At 39.0% G+C, this 21,549-nt stretch overlaps 2 protein-coding genes across 4 annotated transcripts in view; one reads left to right on the plus strand and one right to left on the minus strand.

Moving 5' to 3' along the window:
- LOC112466119 (mitochondrial pyruvate carrier 1-like) overlaps window positions 1–19,628 on the plus strand; it is a 39,880-nt gene extending 20,252 nt beyond the window's left edge. Inside the window, exons 1-3 of one of the 2 annotated variants that reach the window (XM_025034017.1) lie at window positions 17,795–18,497; window positions 18,737–18,837; window positions 19,364–19,533. In XM_025034017.1, the coding sequence (XP_024889785.1) occupies window positions 18,439–18,497; window positions 18,737–18,837; window positions 19,364–19,533 (330 nt within the window). In that variant the 5' untranslated portion in view covers window positions 17,795–18,438. Of the gene's footprint in view, window positions 1–17,794; window positions 18,498–18,736; window positions 18,838–19,363 lie in introns of those variants that run through there. The other variant, XM_025034016.1, reaches the window with a different exon arrangement.
- Window positions 1–21,549, minus strand: part of LOC112466116 — a 49,241-nt gene that overhangs the window by 15,699 nt on the left and 11,993 nt on the right. The window contains exon 3 of one of the 2 annotated variants that reach the window (XM_025034014.1): window positions 9,469–9,532. The exons of the other annotated variant lie outside the window; for it this stretch is intronic. Within the exon in view, the coding sequence (XP_024889782.1) occupies window positions 9,504–9,532 (29 nt within the window). The 3' untranslated portion in view covers window positions 9,469–9,503. Of the gene's footprint in view, window positions 1–9,468; window positions 9,533–21,549 lie in introns of those variants that run through there. 2 annotated transcript variants of the gene reach the window in all.

Raw genomic sequence — 21,549 nt, forward strand, 5'->3', positions numbered from 1 at the left:
GTAAAATGGAAAATAATTACTGTGGTAAATATTAAAGACCCCTTTAAATACGCCATTCGTTGCGTTTACTATACCACTGCATCGTAATCGTATACGTATATTATGTAGATATGCAGCATGAAGATTAATATCAACATTTAAAAGACAAATATCGTGTCTTTTAGATTCGATCAAATTTTTAGTAGCACGTTTCATAATGGAATAAATCTTCTGGGAAAGGTATTTTTAAATTTATTCTAACGCTATCTTTCTCAAATCTTTGAATTAAATTATGGCTTATAAGTTATTCCTTTTAAAAAACTTATTTAATATTTTAACAGGATAATGAGACTCGTTATTTGGGTTGTTAAATTGTAATAATAATCTATGTTCGTGTTGTTTAATAATACTTAAGGATGAAAATGAATGGAAACATGTACACAAAATAATTAAAACATTACATAAAAAAGCAAAAAAAATTTGTAGCACACCGTAGTTTTGCTGATTTATTCGTGTTTTTTTTCTTCGACACAATCGGCTGATGGTGGTCACTTATATGAGTTGCGAGTAGAGGTTGAGCATTCTCTAGCGGAAAATTAAAGAGGCGCGAGTGCTGATGAGCAGGGGCTTCTGCATATTAGCGACGAACAAGAAAAAAAGTGAAGTAAACTCACACCAACGCACACGTAATATCATGCATCCGCTGTTAATGCATTTTTATGCAGGTGTAACCGACACTCACTCGTGTTCGAAGAAAATAATAACTTGATGGCGATAAGGACCAATATGCAAACGGTGAAAACAATAGTGTAGTAGAAATCTGCTCATGATTATTTATGATTAGACAAGATACGAGCAACCACATCGGTGCAAGCGATAATTTTGTCGAAATTATTTGTTGCCTTATCAATGTGTGATCGAACCGCGATCTCTCATTCAGCGCGAAACGCGTTATGTAGAAACGGCGCACAATTGCGGAAAATTAAAGGGAAATACGGTAGATAGGCGATCTCGATTATACCAGCGCTAAATATAGAAGCCGACCGCGCCAAAGATATTTAATTAATGTATATGCAATATTCTTCGCGGCGGTGCAAAAAAAATTTGCGTGCTTTCGCGAAGCAACGCCCATGAGATTCCCGCGTTTCCTCGCCGATGGCTGACGGCGTATCTGATAAATTCTCCTCACTTCGAGATACGATCTAGAAGGAAGGGAGAATTGATAAGTTCTCATTAAATACGAATATTTAAATCTTCAACGCGGAAGTTTGTCTGTTGCAGGTGACACATGTCTTCTCTTAGCAATTTAGGGATGATATTATCAAATGTACTTTTATTATATATTCATTTAATCGTGAACTAAATGAACGAGCTTATCTAAAAATAAAGAATTTGTATTGCATTATCTATATTAGATTGGAATATTTTACTAACTAAATTATTATCTCCTTAATTTTTTGTTTGAGTATTAAGAGAGAAAATGAGGAAATGGAAATAGATACGCCTATATTTGACTGATAAGAAGCACTTATAACACATTCGAGAATCTTAAGTGGCCAAAACCATCCCTGTTTCGCTCACGCGATCTTTCAGTTAGCATCAGCACCCCCGGTGTTCGCGGTGATTGGCAGAGTATCTGCTGCAAACACGCAAAGCAAACTATGAAATATATAGTAGAGTTAATTTTGTGTTGACCACAAGGTATGTAGTACTAATAACATATATTAATGCTATTAACTAAAGAGAATTACTTAAGTAATATATATATACATTGCGTCTTTTCGTAGATATTTGTATCGTCATATATTTTTTATTAAAAATACTATAGAGTTTATTCTTGAATTTTCTATTTCTTTAGCGTTCAGATAAACGTTTTCGTATGAGGGAAGCGCACGTTATCGTTTCAATGCAAACCATCTAACGAACCATTGATTCATTCTGCTCCCAGAGCATTCATCCTAAACGGATTTGGCTTCATTAACCACCCGTGGACCCACCCCTATTGCAACCCCCACAATTTTCTCCGACGTAGCGAGCACGACGTCCTCTCGCATCGTAACTATGGCAACAATACGAAAGGCAACCGGAATTAGAACTGACGCGAGGAAAGGTCGCGCTCCTCAAAGCATGATCAAGCTTAATCAATAAACTGATAGGTTTTATTTTACAATTAGATAATTTTTGAAAAATAAATCATACACAGAAATATATATCAACAATAATAATGCTTTTTACAAGGATAATTTAATTCAATATTTTTACATCTTAAAGTAGAATTACCACATTAAACTGATTGATGTGTAAGAGGAGTGTACAGTGAATCACGCCTCATAGGGAATATCAACCAATCGAGTGTCTCGAAAGGAACTCCCTTTATAATTTAAATTACAAAAGGGAAGGGTGCGATTCACCCTTCAAAAGGGTCGCGCGTGCACATGCGCGAGACGTATGTAAAATAGAGGGTTCCTGTTGGCCAATAAGCTCGCTTGAGAACGTAAAGGATTGCGTACGCTGAGATGCGCAGAGTTTATATAAAGGGTGATTTTAAATAAGAATTTCAACAAGAAGTTTCTGTAATGATTTATATAACAGTGTTAATTTACTTTCTGTTTATACGAGTCTTTTATCATCGATTAATTCTGCATTAAAGAATTTACAGTAAATAAAATTGATTAAATATGCAAAATTACCAAATTTGCAGATAGAAAAATACCGTGCTTTAATATTAATTAATATAATAATTATATTTTTGTAAGAGATCATGATATATACGAAGTAACTAGATATCAATTATTGACATATAAAGCTTGTTCAAGTTTAATCGCATGCGCATCACCTGAACAGACGCGTCAGCCAACCAAGAAGCTAGAGATCGCTTTTTAATTCCTATCAAGGTAGGGCGAGAATCGCGACCCTTCCTTGCAAAGGGTTGCACACGCACATGCGCGGCACGCATGCAAAACGGGTAGGACGGGGTGAGGCAGCCAATGACGTGGCTTTAAAGTTAATTCCAGTCCGTCCCTCGTCGACCATCGCAACCACTCTGGAATAAGGCCGATCCGGAAGGCTCACCCTTATCGGGAGGGAGCAGGCAGTGGGACTTAAAAAATGATCCATCGCTACCACCAATCACGCGGCGGGTGGTAGCGAGTCCCTCTCTGATTGAGACGAGCTTGCAGCGCGTCTGGAAAACGATCTACCCGGTGCGGAACCGCGGGGAGGGAAAAGTGTTAGCCATAAAGCACGACCATATATCAGCCCGAGAAATATTATCGTGTGCACAGTCGATACTGCGTATACTCTACGCGTCTGCGAAAAAAGGAATCTTCGCCTACAGTTACTCGCCCGTCCATCGCGCGACATGTTGAAATAATTTTGAATCTTATATATACATTTCTTTAGAGTATTAGTCTTAGACATATATTTTAAACGGAGTTAACATTTTGACTGATAAATTGATGAGAACACCGTTTTAGTTTACTTTGTATGATTAGGTGTTTTTGAAAATTATATTAAATATTTAATTTATGATATTCAATATGCTTACACCTAGATAAATTGGTCGAATGAGAGAACATAAACAATGTGGTGTTCTCGTACACGATCTGCCAAAACAACCGATAAGCCGATATCCCATGGTCTCTAGAACCGAAGGGTCTAAGCACGAAAATCGAAACATTCTCTTATCTAGGAAGCTTAAAAGCTCTGTTCTAAAGTAAGGTGCAGGTTCCCCTCATAAGATCCTCTTAACGTCTCCGGATTATCAACGGCATTTGATTAACAGTAATCTGATAAAGCGGATATGAAGAATATAAAATTTAAAATGTCTTTCACGCTTTTTGACGTGTTGATGAAATGGAGATAAAATATTGAAGAAATATATTTCGCAATAAAAAATATGCAGTATGTGTGTTTTTAAATGACATATTTTTATTAATAGAAAACGAGAAAGCTCTACAATGATGCTTCCATAGTGTAAAATAAGAAGAAGAATTAGTTTCTATACAAAAGGATTACGGCATATCGATAAGATAAGAAATTCCCATTTTCAGGTGTATTATTCGATTATTCGTTAGAAATAAAAACGTCATTAACGTCCACGACGACGGGCACAACGCAAAGGCCCGCGCGATGCCAAGCGGAAGGCAAAGCGAGCAACAAAATAAAAGCTACTGCGGAGCCGGCTGGCGTTATAGACATGCTCGCGCCTCCGTCTCCTCGCCGCCTCCGCGTTTACTCGCTGCGGGGTAGTTGGCGTCCATTCCTTCTTTCTTTTAATCTTACTTTTCCCGCAAACGGGCAGCCAGGCGTTAATTCAACGGCATTGATTGCCACACGGCAATCCCCCACCGATTCTGTGCGAACGACCGAGAAAAAGAGAGAAAGAGAGAGAGAGAGAGGAAAAAGAGAATGAGAGGGTGAGATCACCCCTCCGCTCCTTGCTCCTCCAGGCACTGTGCCTGGTAAGGAACGACGCTTCTCCTCCCTTCTCCGCGTCTTCTTCGATCCCCAGCACTCGTTTCCTCGGCTACATTCTCTTACTCGGCTACCCGGCTACTCCTTCGAGTCACGATGGGAATGCTTATTTCCAGGCTCCGATCACGGATCTTAATATCGCGATAGGGATTCGGCGACAGTGCCGAATTTGCGTTTCTAACGCATCGAGATATTTTATCTGCACAAGCTAGCTTATTTTCTACTTCTACCTTTTCCCAATTTCTTTGTCTTAATCGTTTCATCTTTTTTTAGATAAATGTTTTACAAACTGTCGACATTGATATAAAAATAAAAATATGTTTGTCGAGAACTATAATACGAAGGACAGACACTAAAACGCCGAAAATGAACGAGGTATAGACGCGGTCTACCAGGTGGTTTTAATATCACGCGTAATAAGGAGGTTGAGCGGCAACTTTATGACGATGGGCGAGCCCCGGCGCTCTCGTTCGATGCAAACGATCGAGATAAATGGTCCAAAGGGTGTGGACTCGAGATGGACGAGAGTGTCCCTGGGGTTGCCGGCAGGAACATCGGGGGAGACACAAAGAGAGGGAGAAGAGACGTTGGGAGAAGGTAGGGGTCGAGTGCCCGGGGTCAATCTATAATAAAGCTGGCGTTATCTCGACCGGCTAGCGTGAACGAAGGCTAGAGGCTCGTAAAAAAAAGGGAGAACGCTGCTTAAGAACGGATTACGGGAATGAAATCGGAGAACCGATGTTCGCAGCCGGAGTATCCTGCAGCGTCAACTTTGAGGGATGCCTGCGCCGCGATTAAAAGTAAAGGCAAAGCGTATTACTAAACGAAGGAAAAATGGAAATATGAGACACCCCATTTTATATTTGATTGACGTAAAATTTATGCGTTTAATCTTATAGAGATATATGTTGTTGCAATAAAGTCCCTTTAATACGCGGAAAGAACGGTTTTGCTGAAATATTTAAAAATTTAGCTAGATACAGATCTGAAAATAATTTTGTTGTCACTATCAAAATAATTATAGTAGGTCGCTGAAGCTTTGAGTGTTCTACATAATTATTTTGATGGTGCAACAAAATTATTTTCAGACCTATATCTAGCTAAATTTTTAGATACTTCAGCAAAACTGTTCTTCCCGTATATATAATAATCCTTTTGATAATTCTTTTACTGCTTAAATATAGGTACATATCTTTAACTTGTCGAAGACTGCTTCAATTCGTTATGTAAGTCGAAGCGTAACTAAATGGCTTTTACGTAGAACCATGCACACACAATAACGAATGATTCTTGTATGACTTTTCCATCAGGTTTGCCATAATCATCGTTATTCCGAACGATTAAGTGCAGTTGTTAGCAATAGGTAATCCAGTACAATCGTCGGACGTTGGAGATACCGAGGGGAAAAATCGGAAAAATCTCGAAACCGCAAAATGCACGCGCGAAACAGATCGTAACCAGTCGCCAACGTGAAGTTTATTTTCGCAAGGCACTTCTAAATAAAGTAGATTCCAATCTCACGGAGTAAAGTACTCGAGGGTAATTTCAGCAATTACGAATCAATAACTGTATGCAGTGCGCATATCTAATCATTGTAGCGAAACGGAAATTACGCATTCATATTTCGTAGGGTGCGCTTACAACCCTTCGCAGGGATAGGAACTTGCTCGGATATATCAGATCCATTATTACGTTACGCGGAAGAATCACCTGTCGGCCTACCTGTTACCCGAGCTAACGCGCGTGAAACTCATTATAATGCATAAGGGGCGCACCGACTAACCCTTTATGCTAATGCCGCCGAGGTAGATGTTACACTGGGGTGATTTTTATCGCGTATTTTAAGGCTCATTTACTTAATAAGCCGCACAATATGCGCGTTTAGGCTACCATTTGCGCTCGAAAATGATCGCCATAATATTGTGACACGCGATGACAATTCGCCCATTAGTAACTCCATCGCTATTATACACTAATTTCTCTTGTTTACACAAAATATTAGATTATATTACCATACAATGCGTAATTATCGCACTAATAGCGTGTAACTAGCGTATATTTGACGTATTCTAATCTATCATAAATTTAAATTATATATTCAATGCTCTCGTAAATTTATAAAAATAGTCTATTAATCTTTTATAGCTGATATTCTAAACGCATCCAAACTTAAAATCACGCTTTTACGTCGCATAATAAATTTAATGGCAAACTTCAGTTCGAGTTTGAGAGACGAACCGACGAACGTGGAAATCTTCTTCCGTGATATTCGGTCGTAATTTCAGTTATTACAGTTATACTTCGGCACATACCGTCCTACGCTTCTTGCGGAATCCATAATAACCGACCCCCGCAGCAAACAATACAAAAATTATGTTCACGAGAGTTCCGCAGGAGTTTTGCAATCTTTCCCCGTAGTTTCATCTCGAAGCGTGCGAGAGCCCGTCGTTTATTCGAGACACATGACGAGCGCGGTTTTGCGCGGGTATATATTGGTAAGGTGTATACATACGTGTATCTGTGTGTCTAACTAGCTGTGTGCGCACAGGACTGTAAAAATATATCTCGAACTTACGCCCGGTAACTTTCTCGATTTAGAAATGATTTGCGAGCATTGAGAAGAAGTAGCAATTTCTTCGTGCCGGGCGCAGGATGCCGACGTTCGTTGCTCGCTTATTAGCTCTTAATCTGTTGACGTTTTTGCATTTTATCGATAATTTTTTGGATAAACGCGAAACATTTTAGTTATTGCGTTTCTTCAATGCAAGTTGACGTTAATTTATTCCAGCATGAACAGTGCTCGCGTAGGGATGCAGTAACATGAATCGTGATACTTCTGCAATTTAGAGGATTAGTCTGTTTCTTCTACGTTTCTACGTATTTGTAATTACAAGTATTTCGATATATTAGATGAAATAACTTAATAATTTATAAATGAAATAGTTAATTGATAAAAGTCATAAATATAAATAGATAATTTATAAGTAAAATATATAAATAAAAGTTTGATAGCTTATATATTATAATTTATAAAAAAAATTTATAAATAAATAAAAGTTAGATAGCTTATAAAAAATTTCAAGGATCAGGATGATTTAAAACTGCGTTTGATCAAGGAAACAGGACACGCGAGAATTTTCTATTGCTTAATAATACGACGCTTTTAGGTCTATCTCACGGGCGCAGATGTATACAGGCTGCAGTCGTCGATGGCGCAGCTACGTCATAAAGAGTGCTCACACCCCTATCGTAACCGGAGTTCTTGTGATCTCGCGCCCTCGAGGAGGTTTCTTTTAATTAAACTGCTCCCACCTTTCCGCCTAGTTATCCCGCCTTTTCCGGCAAAAACGGGGATTCTCGAGAGACATAACAACCGGCAGGAACGCGTTATCAGTGCTCACCAGCGATCCGAGCACTTCCCCCCCCCCCCAGCCAGTTTTCATCCCTTCTGACGCAGATCCGACTCTGGCTTTGTTAAAACTCACTTCCAGCCTGTTAACGATGACACATCCTATCGTCAGGATGTAATAACGTAATATCGTAATGTGTTCGAAAATAGAGACTGGAAGAGGATTAAGAGTTTTAAGGATTGTAATTTTTTGTGAAGTTCAGAGATTCGATCGATCGTGATAATTTATATTTCACAATTAATAAATTCCAAATATTTTTGTAACTGAAATCAATCTCCAAATCTTCGTTTGTTTCTAAGAACGTAATATTTTGATGATAGTCGGATTGCATACTGCTTGCATTAAGTAACGTCCATCGATCCATTCTTATCTGTTACGCGAAGATATAAGCGAAGTCTCACGTGACTCACGTTTCTCGGCGGAAATAAAAGGGATCAAACGCGACGGTATAGATGAGGACAAAGTTACGAAGCTACGGGTGTCATGCTGCACGCTCATAATCCCGAGCAATGTTTCGCCGCACCTTCGTACCTTTGCTCTCGCTTTCTTCCTTTCCTCCTCCTAAGCGAAATTACTTATAATATCTGTCAGCGGACAGACACGGCCGATGGCGCCGTTACCATCGTGCTACAGCAATTCCTTGGAGAAATGCCCTCTTTATTATCTATCAGAAGCAATCTACTGAACACTTTCCTCTTTGCTCGTTTTTTTCCTTTCGTTTTCCGTTTGTCGTTTCTTCTATCTTCTCCGCCGTTTTCGCCTCGGGCTTAAAAATCCAAAGCTAATTCCATATAGCAAGCGTTGCTTACGTTCGTTACAATTCGCCGAAACTGTGGCTATGGCTAGTAAACGATTTTTTCAAAGGTAGCTCTTTGTGAAGCAATTGATTTGTTATTGACTGATTACTTTTGGTCAATTGATTGATATCTCTTCTACATCGAAATAAATACTACAGCTGATGTTACACAGTAAAATTGCAATGTTTCTAATTGTACATTAAAAAAAAAACAGGATTTTGTGTAAATATTTATTTTTCATGTAATTATTGTTATATGATATATAATAATATAATTCTATTGTATTTTGTCACAAACATTTATTTTATTTAGTAATTTATCTTCTAGTTAGCAAGGATTCGATATATTTGCACTGACGTTGTAAATGCAATTTAGCACCGCGTCGCCGTGCAGTCTTAAGCCAGTTTCACGATGAGTATGTAAAGATTGTGGCATTAAACGCGATTGGTTCCAACTGCAGCAAATCTTCCCGCGCTATAATACGACCGATCGACAAAGAAATCGGGCCATATCGGATCGCTCGGCGTGCGGCTCCGGAGTTGACGGCTTTTCAGGTTCACTAGGAATGCCTTGAACGTCCCGGCGTATAAACCGGCCGGCTAATTTAGACCGACTGTCCCGTGAAATTACCGGGGCTCGCGAGTAATGAGAGGGTGAATGGTGAGGGATAGGCCAACCCTTGGACAGTGGCCGGCTAATCACGGCCGCTCGTTAGCGAATTGAATGCGCCGCCAGTCGTATCGGCGGGTAGAAAGTCAAAGAGAGTTCTTTTCTGCTTTAAAAAGAACCTCGGCCATTGCCGTGGTCGTCTCTCAAAACTCGGCACGTTTCGCAATCGCCATCACGACAGCGAATCTCCCAGGAAACAGTCTGAAACAATTTTATTTCACGGGATTCTCGATTGACATCTGTAGCGCAACAATAATGACGTCTTGTTATATCGCAGCAAACCATTTACGTATAAATCTTTTGAATGTCATTTCGACATATACAATTAATGGAAAAGTAGATGAATATGCGATTTAATGAACGTTTTTTTAAAACTTTGAACTTTCTATAATTGAGATTATTAAATATAAAGATGTGTAGTAGAATATATATTACATTATTCGAAAAATGGAGAGGAATATATTTAAATAATAATATTTCTTCTCGCCTAATGGCATATTGTTTCTCGCTAATCGAAAATTCGAACGAGTCCCACGGTAAATACCGTGGGATTTACGGAGGAATTGTACAATGCATCGATTGTCGCTAACTTAATGGACACCCTATATTTGCTCATTAACGAACCCTCTGTCGCGAATCCGGAGCGCTTCCACCAACACGAAGGCCAACGCTGACAGACGAGAAGGTTGCTGAGAAGAATAAGGAGAAGAAGGTGAATCCAGACGGTAGATGGAGATGGGAGGTAGAAAAGGAAGAAGAAGAAAGACGGGTCCCTCGTTACAACTTCTGCGAGGAGAGAAGCAATACGTCCAGCTTTCTAGCGACACAAATTACGTTTTCGAAACTAGCAAGCAGTCGTAAAATATCGCTCGCGGCGTTTTAAATCGCAATTCAATAAGAAAACGAGCTGCGGCTAATTAATCCGCGCGACTATCAATGATTTTGAATTTTTCTCTACAATCGGCGCGATCAATTGATAATTAAGTCTGTCACATTTAAAATTTCCTAGCTTCGTCGAATCTATTGCTAATTTCTTGAGGATGGTAAATGTTCATGCTTGTATTATCGTCATTTTTCGGCAACAAAATTAAATTCTAGATTTTTGTTTGTCGCAGTAAGTTTCTTTGGCGATCTTGTAGACAAGTTTTCGACACCGCAAACATCATTCTTCTTGCTACCGTGATCACGAGTATCAGATGGCGGCGCTATTATAAAGAGAGAAAGAAAAATCGGATTCGCGATTTCTTATCAACAAAGTACTCTGTCAATTTTGTTGTTCATCTCATTCTTTCTTCTCCATTTTTTCTCCTTATCGACTGTTTCACTGTTTCATGAATATTTATTATATCTTATGTAGAGCAATTCAAATGAAATGTAAGGAAGAGAGTGGGTGCAGGAATCACATCCGAATGAACGCATTCAGTTTGATATCTCGTTGATCTTTTGTCTAATCCTACAAGTTTTTACTTCCACGGCCGATTCACTGTAGTTCTTCTTCGGTAGCGTATAACGTTTGGTATTTAATTAACAACGAAATTATCAATGGTGCTGCTCGAATTTCGCACAGTAATAATTGAGAGAGAAAAAGAAGGAGAAGGTATTTTAAATTCTTTGAGGAACTTGCTACGAAATATTCCAGATGCTCATATAAAAAAAAATATCTTTAATATGAATGTAAAATTATATGTAAATTGATTCAATCCTTAACTCATTCGTCTCATTCCTTGTCTGCAAAAGAAGCAAGCATGAGCTGTTAAAAAGAAAGAAAGAGAAAACCCATGCGACAGTTTGGAATTGATACAAAAGAGTTTCTAGCCAGCTCCTCCTCGCGTTTTTCTCGTTTTCCGCGTGTGGTGAAACAGTAACGTTTAAAGCGTCAGGCAGCCCGCCGCCGCCACCTCCTCCGCTGGGAGGAGGGTGGACGAGGACCTCGCCAAATATTTGGTTAGTCTTTGATGGGCTTCGGGAAAGGACAAGGAAGGTACCAGCAGCGTGGCGCGAGAGGAGGATCCGTGCAGAAGAAACGAAAAGGTAAGGAATGAAAAGGAGGGGAAGAAGATCCGAAAAGAGGGATGAGGGAAGAGGATATAGGAGGAGATGGAGGCGCGTGCTAAGGTCCACGAACGGAGCGGCGGATGAGCCGTAAGAGCCGGAGAATGCCGGGCATTTTTATTGGTTCCAGCTTTGGCTCTCCTTGAAACTCGGGAAGCCGATCAGCCGGACAGAAGGATCGTTGAATCTGATCTTATATGTGCGTATATCCCCCTTCTCCCTCGGACATGGTCTGCGCAAAGGTGAAGGAAGATTTTGGCATGTATATCGCTTATCGACGATTGTCCCGTAGAATTTAGACACTTAAAATAATTGAATCAGAAAGTTTATTAGATATAAGTCCGTTCAATAAAACTTAATATAAATGCATACTTTTTCTTATATTTTTACATATAATATTTTTATTACATTAATATACTTTTATTTTTAATGTATAAGTATATAAATTTTTAGAACTATGTTTAATATCGTAAGTCAAGTTTCGCACGGTTTCAAAACCGTAGGATGGATTTCGCTAGAACTTTTACAATCAAGTTCCGACTGGCCACTGGGGGTATGGGAAAACTTCATTCGCGATACACATTTTCGCGATGTTCATTCGCGATGGCGAAGCATCGTGGACGCGATTCTATAAAAATACACGGTTTTACCTCGGAGGTATATCACCCCGCTGCCTATATTCCCACCGCTCGCTATCCCCCGCTGTACAATAACATCCCGCTCTTTCCGCTTTTGTATTTTGTAAGTCAATTCGAAACATGAATCGTATAATAATTCAACGGAGCTAAAGAAAACACGACGGATATTATTCGTCCCACCTAGTCCACCCCTCGAACGGACTCCATATTTATGGGAACGCGGGGGTAGTTTGCGGAACGGTGAATCTTCGCATTTCGTGCGTACATTTTATCGCTTTTAAAACACGGTCGTGGTTATTTTCACTGTAAACGTACAAGATTGGACGGGGGGGGGGGGAGTTCAAGATTTAGAAATAAGGATCAATCTACGCAATAAATGTTCAAAATGTACTAGGTCTGTAATGAAAACTTAAAGTAACCCAACGTTTTAGTTGTAATTGAATGAAATAAAATGAATAAGCAAAATGGGCAAATTACGTTTTAATTAATAAATTAACGTTTCAACTTAATTGACAGTTTCTAAAATCGTGTTTATCTTAAATAAGCGCGATGGCTTAAAAAAAAATGTAAAACGAGGGAAAGCTGCTGGTAAAAGATACTCTCTTGATCTTTTGCCTAAAATTTTACCGGGCATGGAATAATGTATGTAGTTCGCCATAGAAGCGAACTAGTTGCAATTCCAATGAGAAAACTGAGTGCTATGTGAGCTTCGTATCTCGACGGATTTCTGTCTTCTCGCCTCTCATACATATTGTGATTACTTCTCAAGGAAGAGAGGAGAAAGCGCGAAGAGAGGCAGCACACATATATATACGCTCACATTTACTGAAGGAACGGTATAACGAAGATGCATGTTTCTCTACAAACATGGCTATAAAGGTGTAAGGGAAAAGAATTTGTAATTTAGGTAATATATATCTTTGCGTAGAAAAATTGTGGCGCGAGAGATTTCTAAATGCCCGGACAAACATATGTTGCGCCGTTTCTCTAATAAAATTGCTCGCGTATAATCTTTAATCTTTAGCAAAACGAAAGTTTTGAGAATGAATAGTCGTTTCACAACTGGAGCGAGATTAAAGTAGAGTCTAAAAATGGCGGGTTCGCGCCGTGATCGATCGGTGACGATAACGAATCGTTTCGTAGTACGTACAGCAACAACGATCTTATCGATGAAGTTTCCATTTCCGTTTACTCCGCCGTTTTCTCGCGGTGGTCCGGTCCGTCGGTTCGAGTTTTCCCTATTCCCGTTTTCTCGATCCTGTCCCTCTTTCCCTCTCCGTCCTTCCCATTCCGGCTCGCTCCGGCATTCTCCTTTCTCCCTCGCTCGATATCCGGACCGATGCTAAATAGCAGAAACATAATTCCGTGAGTGCGAGGAAATTGCTTTATCGCGCGGAATAATGGTCCGTATTCACGTGTAGCCCTCATAAGTCTCTTCCCCGATACTTGCACTTTTCGGAGATTGCACGTGACCGGGCCGCTGCCGAACCGCCCACGCATCCTCTTTGCATCGTTCGTCGCATGAATGCGCTGTTCCAAGTTGAACTATACTATGGCAATGCATCGGAAAGCAGGGTACGCTGAATAGTCACGAATCGTACGTGACAGCTCCGCCGCGCCGCACGCGCTACATCCGTTCTGACAAATGTGGAAAATCAATACTTCGGCCGTAACATATTGCTCTATATGTGTAGTTGCGAATTTCGAATACTTGAAACTGTTAAATTTAAACTATTATATTTAGTAGTTTAGGATTGTTACTGGAAAATTAACATTTCCGATTATATACATTTTTCATAATTATAGAAGAAATATTCTCCATTAGATAAAGTAATCTAATGGCGAAACAATTATAGCAGAAATTGATAATATCTCCGCTCAATTGAAACTGTTATATAATTAAATGAAAGAATGTTCAAATGGAAAGCTCAGAATTATATTAATGATACCATATTGGCGGCCAGTCTATCATATTTTAGTTTTTAATTAAAAACGTAAGAAAGTTACTGCCATTGAATATAAAAGCTTATCTAATTATTTAATTATCAATTATTTATATAACAAATAACAAAGCAAAGATATAAAGTTATGAACACGTAAATTAGTTTAAAACAATTCAAATATTGTTATTTAATTTTCATTAAAAATATTCTTCTAAAGTTAATACCATTGCAGTAACAATACATTGGCTCATACGCCATATAAGTCATATGACATATTTTATCCGGCTACTGCGCCGAAAGATACGTACCTGCAGACAATTTCTTTTGCGCTTGGGCCCGCGGGCGAGAAAAATTGTTAAGAGAAATTTTCCTGACTTTAAGTGACGTTGATGTACGAGTGTAACCAAGAGAACGCCTGCAAGAATGTCAGATTCCTTTATTTCCCGCGAAAAGCACAGAAACCAACACTCCAATAGCGGAGAGCGCGATTACGCGATTAAAACATATGAATTATTAAGTCATGCGTAATTTCGATATAAAGTTTGAGCAAAAGCCTCGAACATATAAAGTTTTTGAAAAGTGGACATGAGAGAGAGAGAGAGAGGGGGGAGGGGCTGCTAGTATATAATTAAATGTTCGTAATTTTATAAGTTCTTAGTTTGCTCGTAATGATATATGAGATAAGGACAATGAAATATAAGTTGTAAGATAACTGTAACGGACATTCGGGCGAGTCAGTCGGAATCTGGCAATTATTCCTTCCTTAATTGTGCACTAATTATCTCAACATCAATCGGAGTGCTCGTTTCATGCGACGGGGACCACAGCCTGTAATTCGATTCTATACATCGAACCGCGGCGGATAATTAAAAGCATTGTCAGAGCGGAATACGCGGACAAAGGGACTAGACGCGCACAAAGGGAAAAGACACTCTCGTTTAAGTCCAATCGGTAATTACTAGTCGCTAGTGAAATTTTAATGAAACGCGAACTTATATTGAGGAATGCATTGATCGCGATATGCGATTGGCATGACATAATTGTGAGAATTGAATTTATTGAGTAATTATTGAGCAATGATTAGCTATGACAAATTATATAATATAATATCTAATATATACAAATATGAAACATTGCTCTACAAATTCAATTTATTATTTTGTCTAATTTCTATTTAATAGAGATTCAACATCCAGTAGATAAAAAACAATCATGTTGCTTCATGCGGCGATGATTTGCGGTGATTCCGTCGTCGAATGCGAGTCAGACTTACGTGAACGCGCGACTTTTTATTCGCAGGGGGATGAAAGTCGTGTGTCGTGCGCGGACGGCGAGTGTGCTTGTCGACGGTTCTCTCTGAAAAGAGCGTATAGCGGGGGTGTTGGCAAATACGTAGGACGCATTCAGATCAGCGTCGGCCGGGAACGAACCGAGGGGATCCACCGAACGGGAACGACGACGGAAAAGTAGAAAAGGTTTTTCGGAGCGCGTCAGCAAGAGACATCAGAGGCAAGAGAGGCCGCGCCATTTCTTCCAGTCGAATACAAATCAAATACGTGCGAATGTATCGCGCGTTGTTGCTTTGTACCTCGGCAAGAATCAATGCGAGAGGGACGAAACTTTGTTTCGACAAAGCCAAAACCTCTTCACCGCTTCTACATCCCGCGTAAATAACTAATGAATCCATTCAACTTCGAGTATAGTTATCTTTTCCCGATGTAATTTAATCTGTATGCAATATAAAATTGCGCATTTCTTATTTATAATTCAGTATAATTTTCGTAAACTACTAATAACACATTTTTATTTTGACTATCGCATTCCTTGTTTATAATTTAATACAATTTTAGTCCCATTTAATCCAATTAGTAACATTTTCTGACTATTTATTACACATCAAAGAAAAAGAAGTAACATTTTTCTCCGTTACCGTTTGCGTTTTAGATAATATTATATCTAAGTCTTATAGGTATATACCTTTATGTTCTTGAAATACGAGGAGTCAAATGTTATAAATGTAACGACCTCGGGAGATTCTCGGAGAGCGGCTGGGAAAGCAGAATAAATATTGATACACGTCAAAGGGAACGTCGCGTGTAAATGACATTCCGGGAGGATCGCAAAATGCAGCACGGCGTAATACGCGAGACGGAAAATAGCGGCAATACTCTTGAGTGCCTCGGATGGTGGCCTGGGGGACCTAGGGACCGCGGGATAAGGATTTGCTTTCGAAAAGGGAGAGAAACACTCGTGCGAATGCTACATGCGAGAATGCATATGCAGGAAACATAGTCGATTTTAGGTACGTGTACACCGGGCGCCTGCCGGGGCACTCGATACATAATCGAGATAGAAAATTGGATACGACGGATAAAATAAAGAAAGATATCTCTTCTCATTTCCTTTGTTTTTCTGCTTTTATAAAAGTTTAAGAAAATTTCACCCTCTTCAATTTTATTCCATCTTTTTCAAATTAAAAACGTGGCTTATTGTGCATATTAATGCTGAAATTTGGTATAAGACCCGTAAAATTAAAGGAAGTGTAAAGATAAATATTGAACAATATAAATGTGAAGGATTGCTAATTTTCATAACGTAAAATATCAAAATATTTAAAATACGTGTTTCAAACTTATTTTAAAAATCATATACAGCTAGAAAACATAATTATGTTAATGAGCTATGGTAAACTATACCTAAGTAACTAAATATTAACGTCTTTTAAAATCTGACAATAATAAGTAAAAATAGAATTCATTAACATAATAATACTGAAAAGTAACTCTTAAGTTTAAATGCGTATCATTGTAATATAAGACTCTTATACTTAAACAATGGCATTTAAATTTCCAGAATTATATAAAATAGTGCAGTCTATTAGTATCGCAAAAGAAAAGAATTACTCCGAAGCTAAAGCGATCATGGTCGCTTATCGAACTTGAAATATCGTCAGGCCGAGGGTGCCGGGATCGCCTCGACACACTGCTGGTCTTCGAGGGTCCCATAGTCCATCCCCTTCTTAGATCAATAATACTATTCCCGTAGCAGCGCATGCGTCCCGCAGCATCTCCCGTTACAACCCCCATACGCGAGCTGGTTTCCACCCCCGTTGAGCCACGTTCAGAACGCCGCGTACCCCTCCATGCAACATTCATAGCACCATCAATATTATACGCGCGAAATAATAACCTGTGCATTTATTATGAGGGGGGTGGCGCCGTCCGAAGATCGATATAAAAAAAAAAGGATCGTGACAAATATGCGTGCAAACTGTTATGCATATCGATCAACGAATAATGAAGGGTCGTGAGAAAAGATGGATCGGTACGTGTAATTTGTCTAGTGATCAATCAGTGAAAAAATTAGTCGACCGATATATGTATAAATGAAGAATATACTCCATATATTCTCCACTGTGAAACACGTAACAATTGGTTTAAAAATATTTTATTATAGATTTATCATTATTTGTGTTAAATTCAAAATGTATTGAAATATTGAAACTTTGTGCGTTTTTACCTAAAAACTAATGCGCTTTATTGATATATACGGAGATTAACAAATACGTCAAATATTAAAATTATAAATACTGTACGTAAATACGTACAGTATTTATGCATATATTTAAATGTTTTAACGTGCAGTGGGTACAATATCCATTATATATATGATAATTATTCTTCATTTACATTGCATAGGTAAATAGTACACGACTGATAAGCAGGCGACCTCGATACGCGGATCATTGGCTATACTATGAAAAGATACGTTTGTTACGAAACCATATCTAGCGAGGCTCGTAAACAGCGTAAACATCAGTGACGCGAGAAATCTCGACTTGAAATTCCGGTTTTCTCACTATTCAGACGACAGTTAGCGTTCAGTAGTCATAGATCCGACTAAAGAGATCGCGCAACTATCGTGACAACTATCATAAAAGACGTGCGGTAATTTGAAAAAGTAACTTCAAACTAAAGTATGAAACGCGTTATACTCAGTCTCGGCAAATGATTTATAATCTCTCCTTGTTATCGTTGTGATAACGTCACTCTGTTTATCGTCAACGCTCGTCATAGCGCTTTGTAAGCATGTTAAAGTTTTAAAACCTAATTGCTGAAAAAAATGTTAGTGGTGTGACAGTGCAATTACATCAGTTCAAGCTCAAAGAGAAAATTGCGGCGCAAATCGATGCCCATTAGAAATTCTCGAGATGATAAGCGAAATCACGTTTCTGTGATAAATCGTGTAACGAGTAGCGGTATAACAGAAGTTACAGAAATCAACTTATATATCCCGGTATTGGTTTTATCGTCGCTTGATCTCGACGCCTTTCAGTTGGAACTGTCAGTGTCGCCAGTGTCGAAGCCGTTTAGGTTACATACAAGGCAAATACATAACCGATTTGCTGCACGTATAATCTTGTAGCGAACGTGATTAAAAATCTTGTCGATATCGTATTCCGACTTCTTTCGTCATGTCTAAGCGAATGACGAAATCTCTGCTAACTAAAGAAACCAGAGATTATTTTTTAAGGTAATGTTCATTTAACATACATAAGATGGATTGACTTATAAAATATTGTACGTGCGTAAAATAAAATAATTAAAATCGATATTTTTTCAATTAAAAAAAAACTACAATGTTCTTTTTGTAATGATTTCCAATATTATAAAAATCATTGATCGTGATGGTTCCTCTTTTGTAAGATAATTGTACTCAGCTCTCGCGTAAGAATACAATTTATGGAAAAAAAAACCGAACTACTTTTTAAGCACACACTTCTGGGGTCCAGTATTCAACTGGATGATACCTATAGCGACCATATCCGACACGCGAAAGCATCCGAAAATCATTAGCGGCAAAATGACTTTAGGTGAGTTCGATATATAGCTTTACCGGTAGACCTTTCGAAGAATTCATTCACCGTCTCGTAATAATCGCGACAGAGCGAGTTGATGCGCGACTAACGGTGGGAGGGAGGGAGGAACGAGGCTCGAGAGGGACCCATAAAATAATTGCTGCTCGAGCGCAGCAAATAACCGTTTATTTCTTAATGAGCGGCACGTTGCAAATGTCTGGGGTGCATACCGACCTAAAACGAGTCTGCAAATAAAATGTTACAGTAAAATGTTATAAGTTTAATCACGTTTAATCTCTCAAACGCGGCCGCTACGCCAAAGAGTTTCCCCTGAGTCTCGTAAATATAATGTCTCTGAGAGAACTGCGTATTCGCGTAACGAAGAAATCTAAAATCATTAGCTCTAAAATCTATTTCTCGATAATAATAAAATAATAAGATGATAAATCATGTGTGGTAGTAAATTTATTATATTAATTTACATATTATTTACATACGCGTCAGTTTATTTGATTTAAGTTTCTTTCTGATTTGTTTATAGCCTTGACCCTGTATTCCCTGGTGTTCATGCGGTTCGCTTGGAAAGTACAACCGCGAAATTTGTTGCTGTTAGCATGCCACATCACAAATGCCGGGGCCCAACTCACGCAAGGTTACAGATTTCTCGATTATCACTACGGCCAGCAGAAAGAACTCGAACAGAGTAAGTGACGTGAAAAGTCAGTAACCGAGTAATGCAATTACAACGATACGCTTATCTACAAATATGTTATGTGAAAAACACTAATAAAATCTATTTCCTTATACTATTGACTTTTGCTATAAAATAATCGTAATAAAGTAATAATAATATTATGGAGATGAGTGTTGCTTTCTATTCCGACGAAACGTGATAAATTATACGCATATTAAATTTAATATGCGCATAAAATGTCGATAATAATTTGTGTTTACCATCGTAAAAGAAATTTCTTCCAGTTTCCTCACTCTCATTACTGCGTATAAAAAAAAATATATGTGCAAATATAAAATATATACATATGTTCTTTCCATTATCGGAGCATGTTATCAACCGGTAACGCTCTGATACTCACGGCAAACTTCATCGTTGCTCAACAGATTTATTGCAACTATCTAAGATGCAAACAATAGTAGCGCGGCGTTAGATTTAACCGCGGCAATTATTATAAAAGCGTGCGCGTGAGCGTGTAATATATTATAATAATTGCTAATATATTGGAAAGCCAGCTCTCGAGGGCCTGGCGTAATGTATCCTTGGCGCAACACTGTTAACATCGTTGCGTACGCCCAAACGATTCCGCTTATTAAGTTATTCCGTTACTATTCTTCTGGTAATTGTGGCTAACGCGCGGTATTTATGATTCAATGTTCGCGTGCTACAAGACCAACTTGCATGCTCCGAGATATATGTAGCATCTTCGTTATCTTTCCTCAATCGCAACTGAAATGATAAAATTCCGCAGTTTTTCTAACATATATGAGGCACTTGATATTTACGACGGCTATTCAAACGATGCTATTCGTTGATATATCATTTATACTATTTGTTTCTTCTATTCGTGATATTTTAACAAATTTGAAATCAACTTAACGAAGGTTTGATTTAATATCATTTTTTTCTTATTTTCAAATGTGTAATTCTTTTTATTTCGTAATCATATACTTAAGCTTGTTTCTTTTGAATAGACAATTTTACTGAATTTTCTCAGAACAAATAATCATCCTCTCCTTTCTCTTCCAGTCTTTTTCTACCTTGCATGCCACTCTCTTTCTTTGTCCATCGTTACTTTTCCGTATCTAAAGGGCACAAGTTTATTCGACTCGGCCCCAATTCGGCAGTACGAACGAATGTATAAGGAGAGCAATAATTTTCTGGGGTAGCCTCTCGCGCGCGATACTACAGGGGCGCGGGCCACGGCATGGCGGGCACTCGATCGTGCTAGGGTCATTTTATGGGATCTGGCACGGATCAGACGCACGAATCTATCCTCAGTATTTTCCGAATGCTAAGCCGCGCCGTCCTTCTCTCCCCGACACATTCTTCCCTTCGCCTCTCGTTTCTCTTTCCGTCCGCCAGTCCTGTCCAAGGATATAAAATCCACCCCCGACTAGCTGAATAAATATATATGGCCTTATTAGCCCCCTGTGCTTGGCGTCGATCATGCGGCACGCCCTGGCCGGCGCTCCTTTGCCGCTCGCTGATGAAAATGTTTCAAATGACGTCACGTATGATAATGTTTCCGCAATGTTCTTGAAAAGTTACTTGAAAGTGAATTTCCAAGAAATAAATTATTTTTATTTTTAAATGAAGTCGCATGCGTTAAATATTTATTGTACGCACGTCGCACGTCGCACGAAACTGACGTAGTTGTAGAGACACCTAAATTTGTCCGCATTATCCGTTTCGCGCTAGTGACGAATCAGAATAATCGCTTTCTACACTCCGTCGTCGATAAGACAAATCCGGCGTTTTCCATTCACGTCCTTCGGTCCTGCGGGTTTTGTCGTGGCCGCGCGGAGACAATCGGAGAATCGTACGAGGAGGGACGTGGAGAAGACGAGGAGCGACAGGGAGAGTCCTTCGGGACTGATTTCACAAACAAATGCCGCCGATTGAATCCTGGCATGTCGCAAGATGGATCGCTCTCTTTGAATCACAGATTACCGGCCGCCTCTCTGCCTTCCATCTCGCCTCGCGTCGTCGTA

Source organism: Temnothorax curvispinosus, unplaced genomic scaffold, assembly GCF_003070985.1.
Source record: "Temnothorax curvispinosus isolate PA1 unplaced genomic scaffold, ASM307098v1 QBEX01015898.1, whole genome shotgun sequence".
Classification (NCBI taxonomy): Eukaryota; Metazoa; Arthropoda; class Insecta; order Hymenoptera; family Formicidae; genus Temnothorax; species Temnothorax curvispinosus.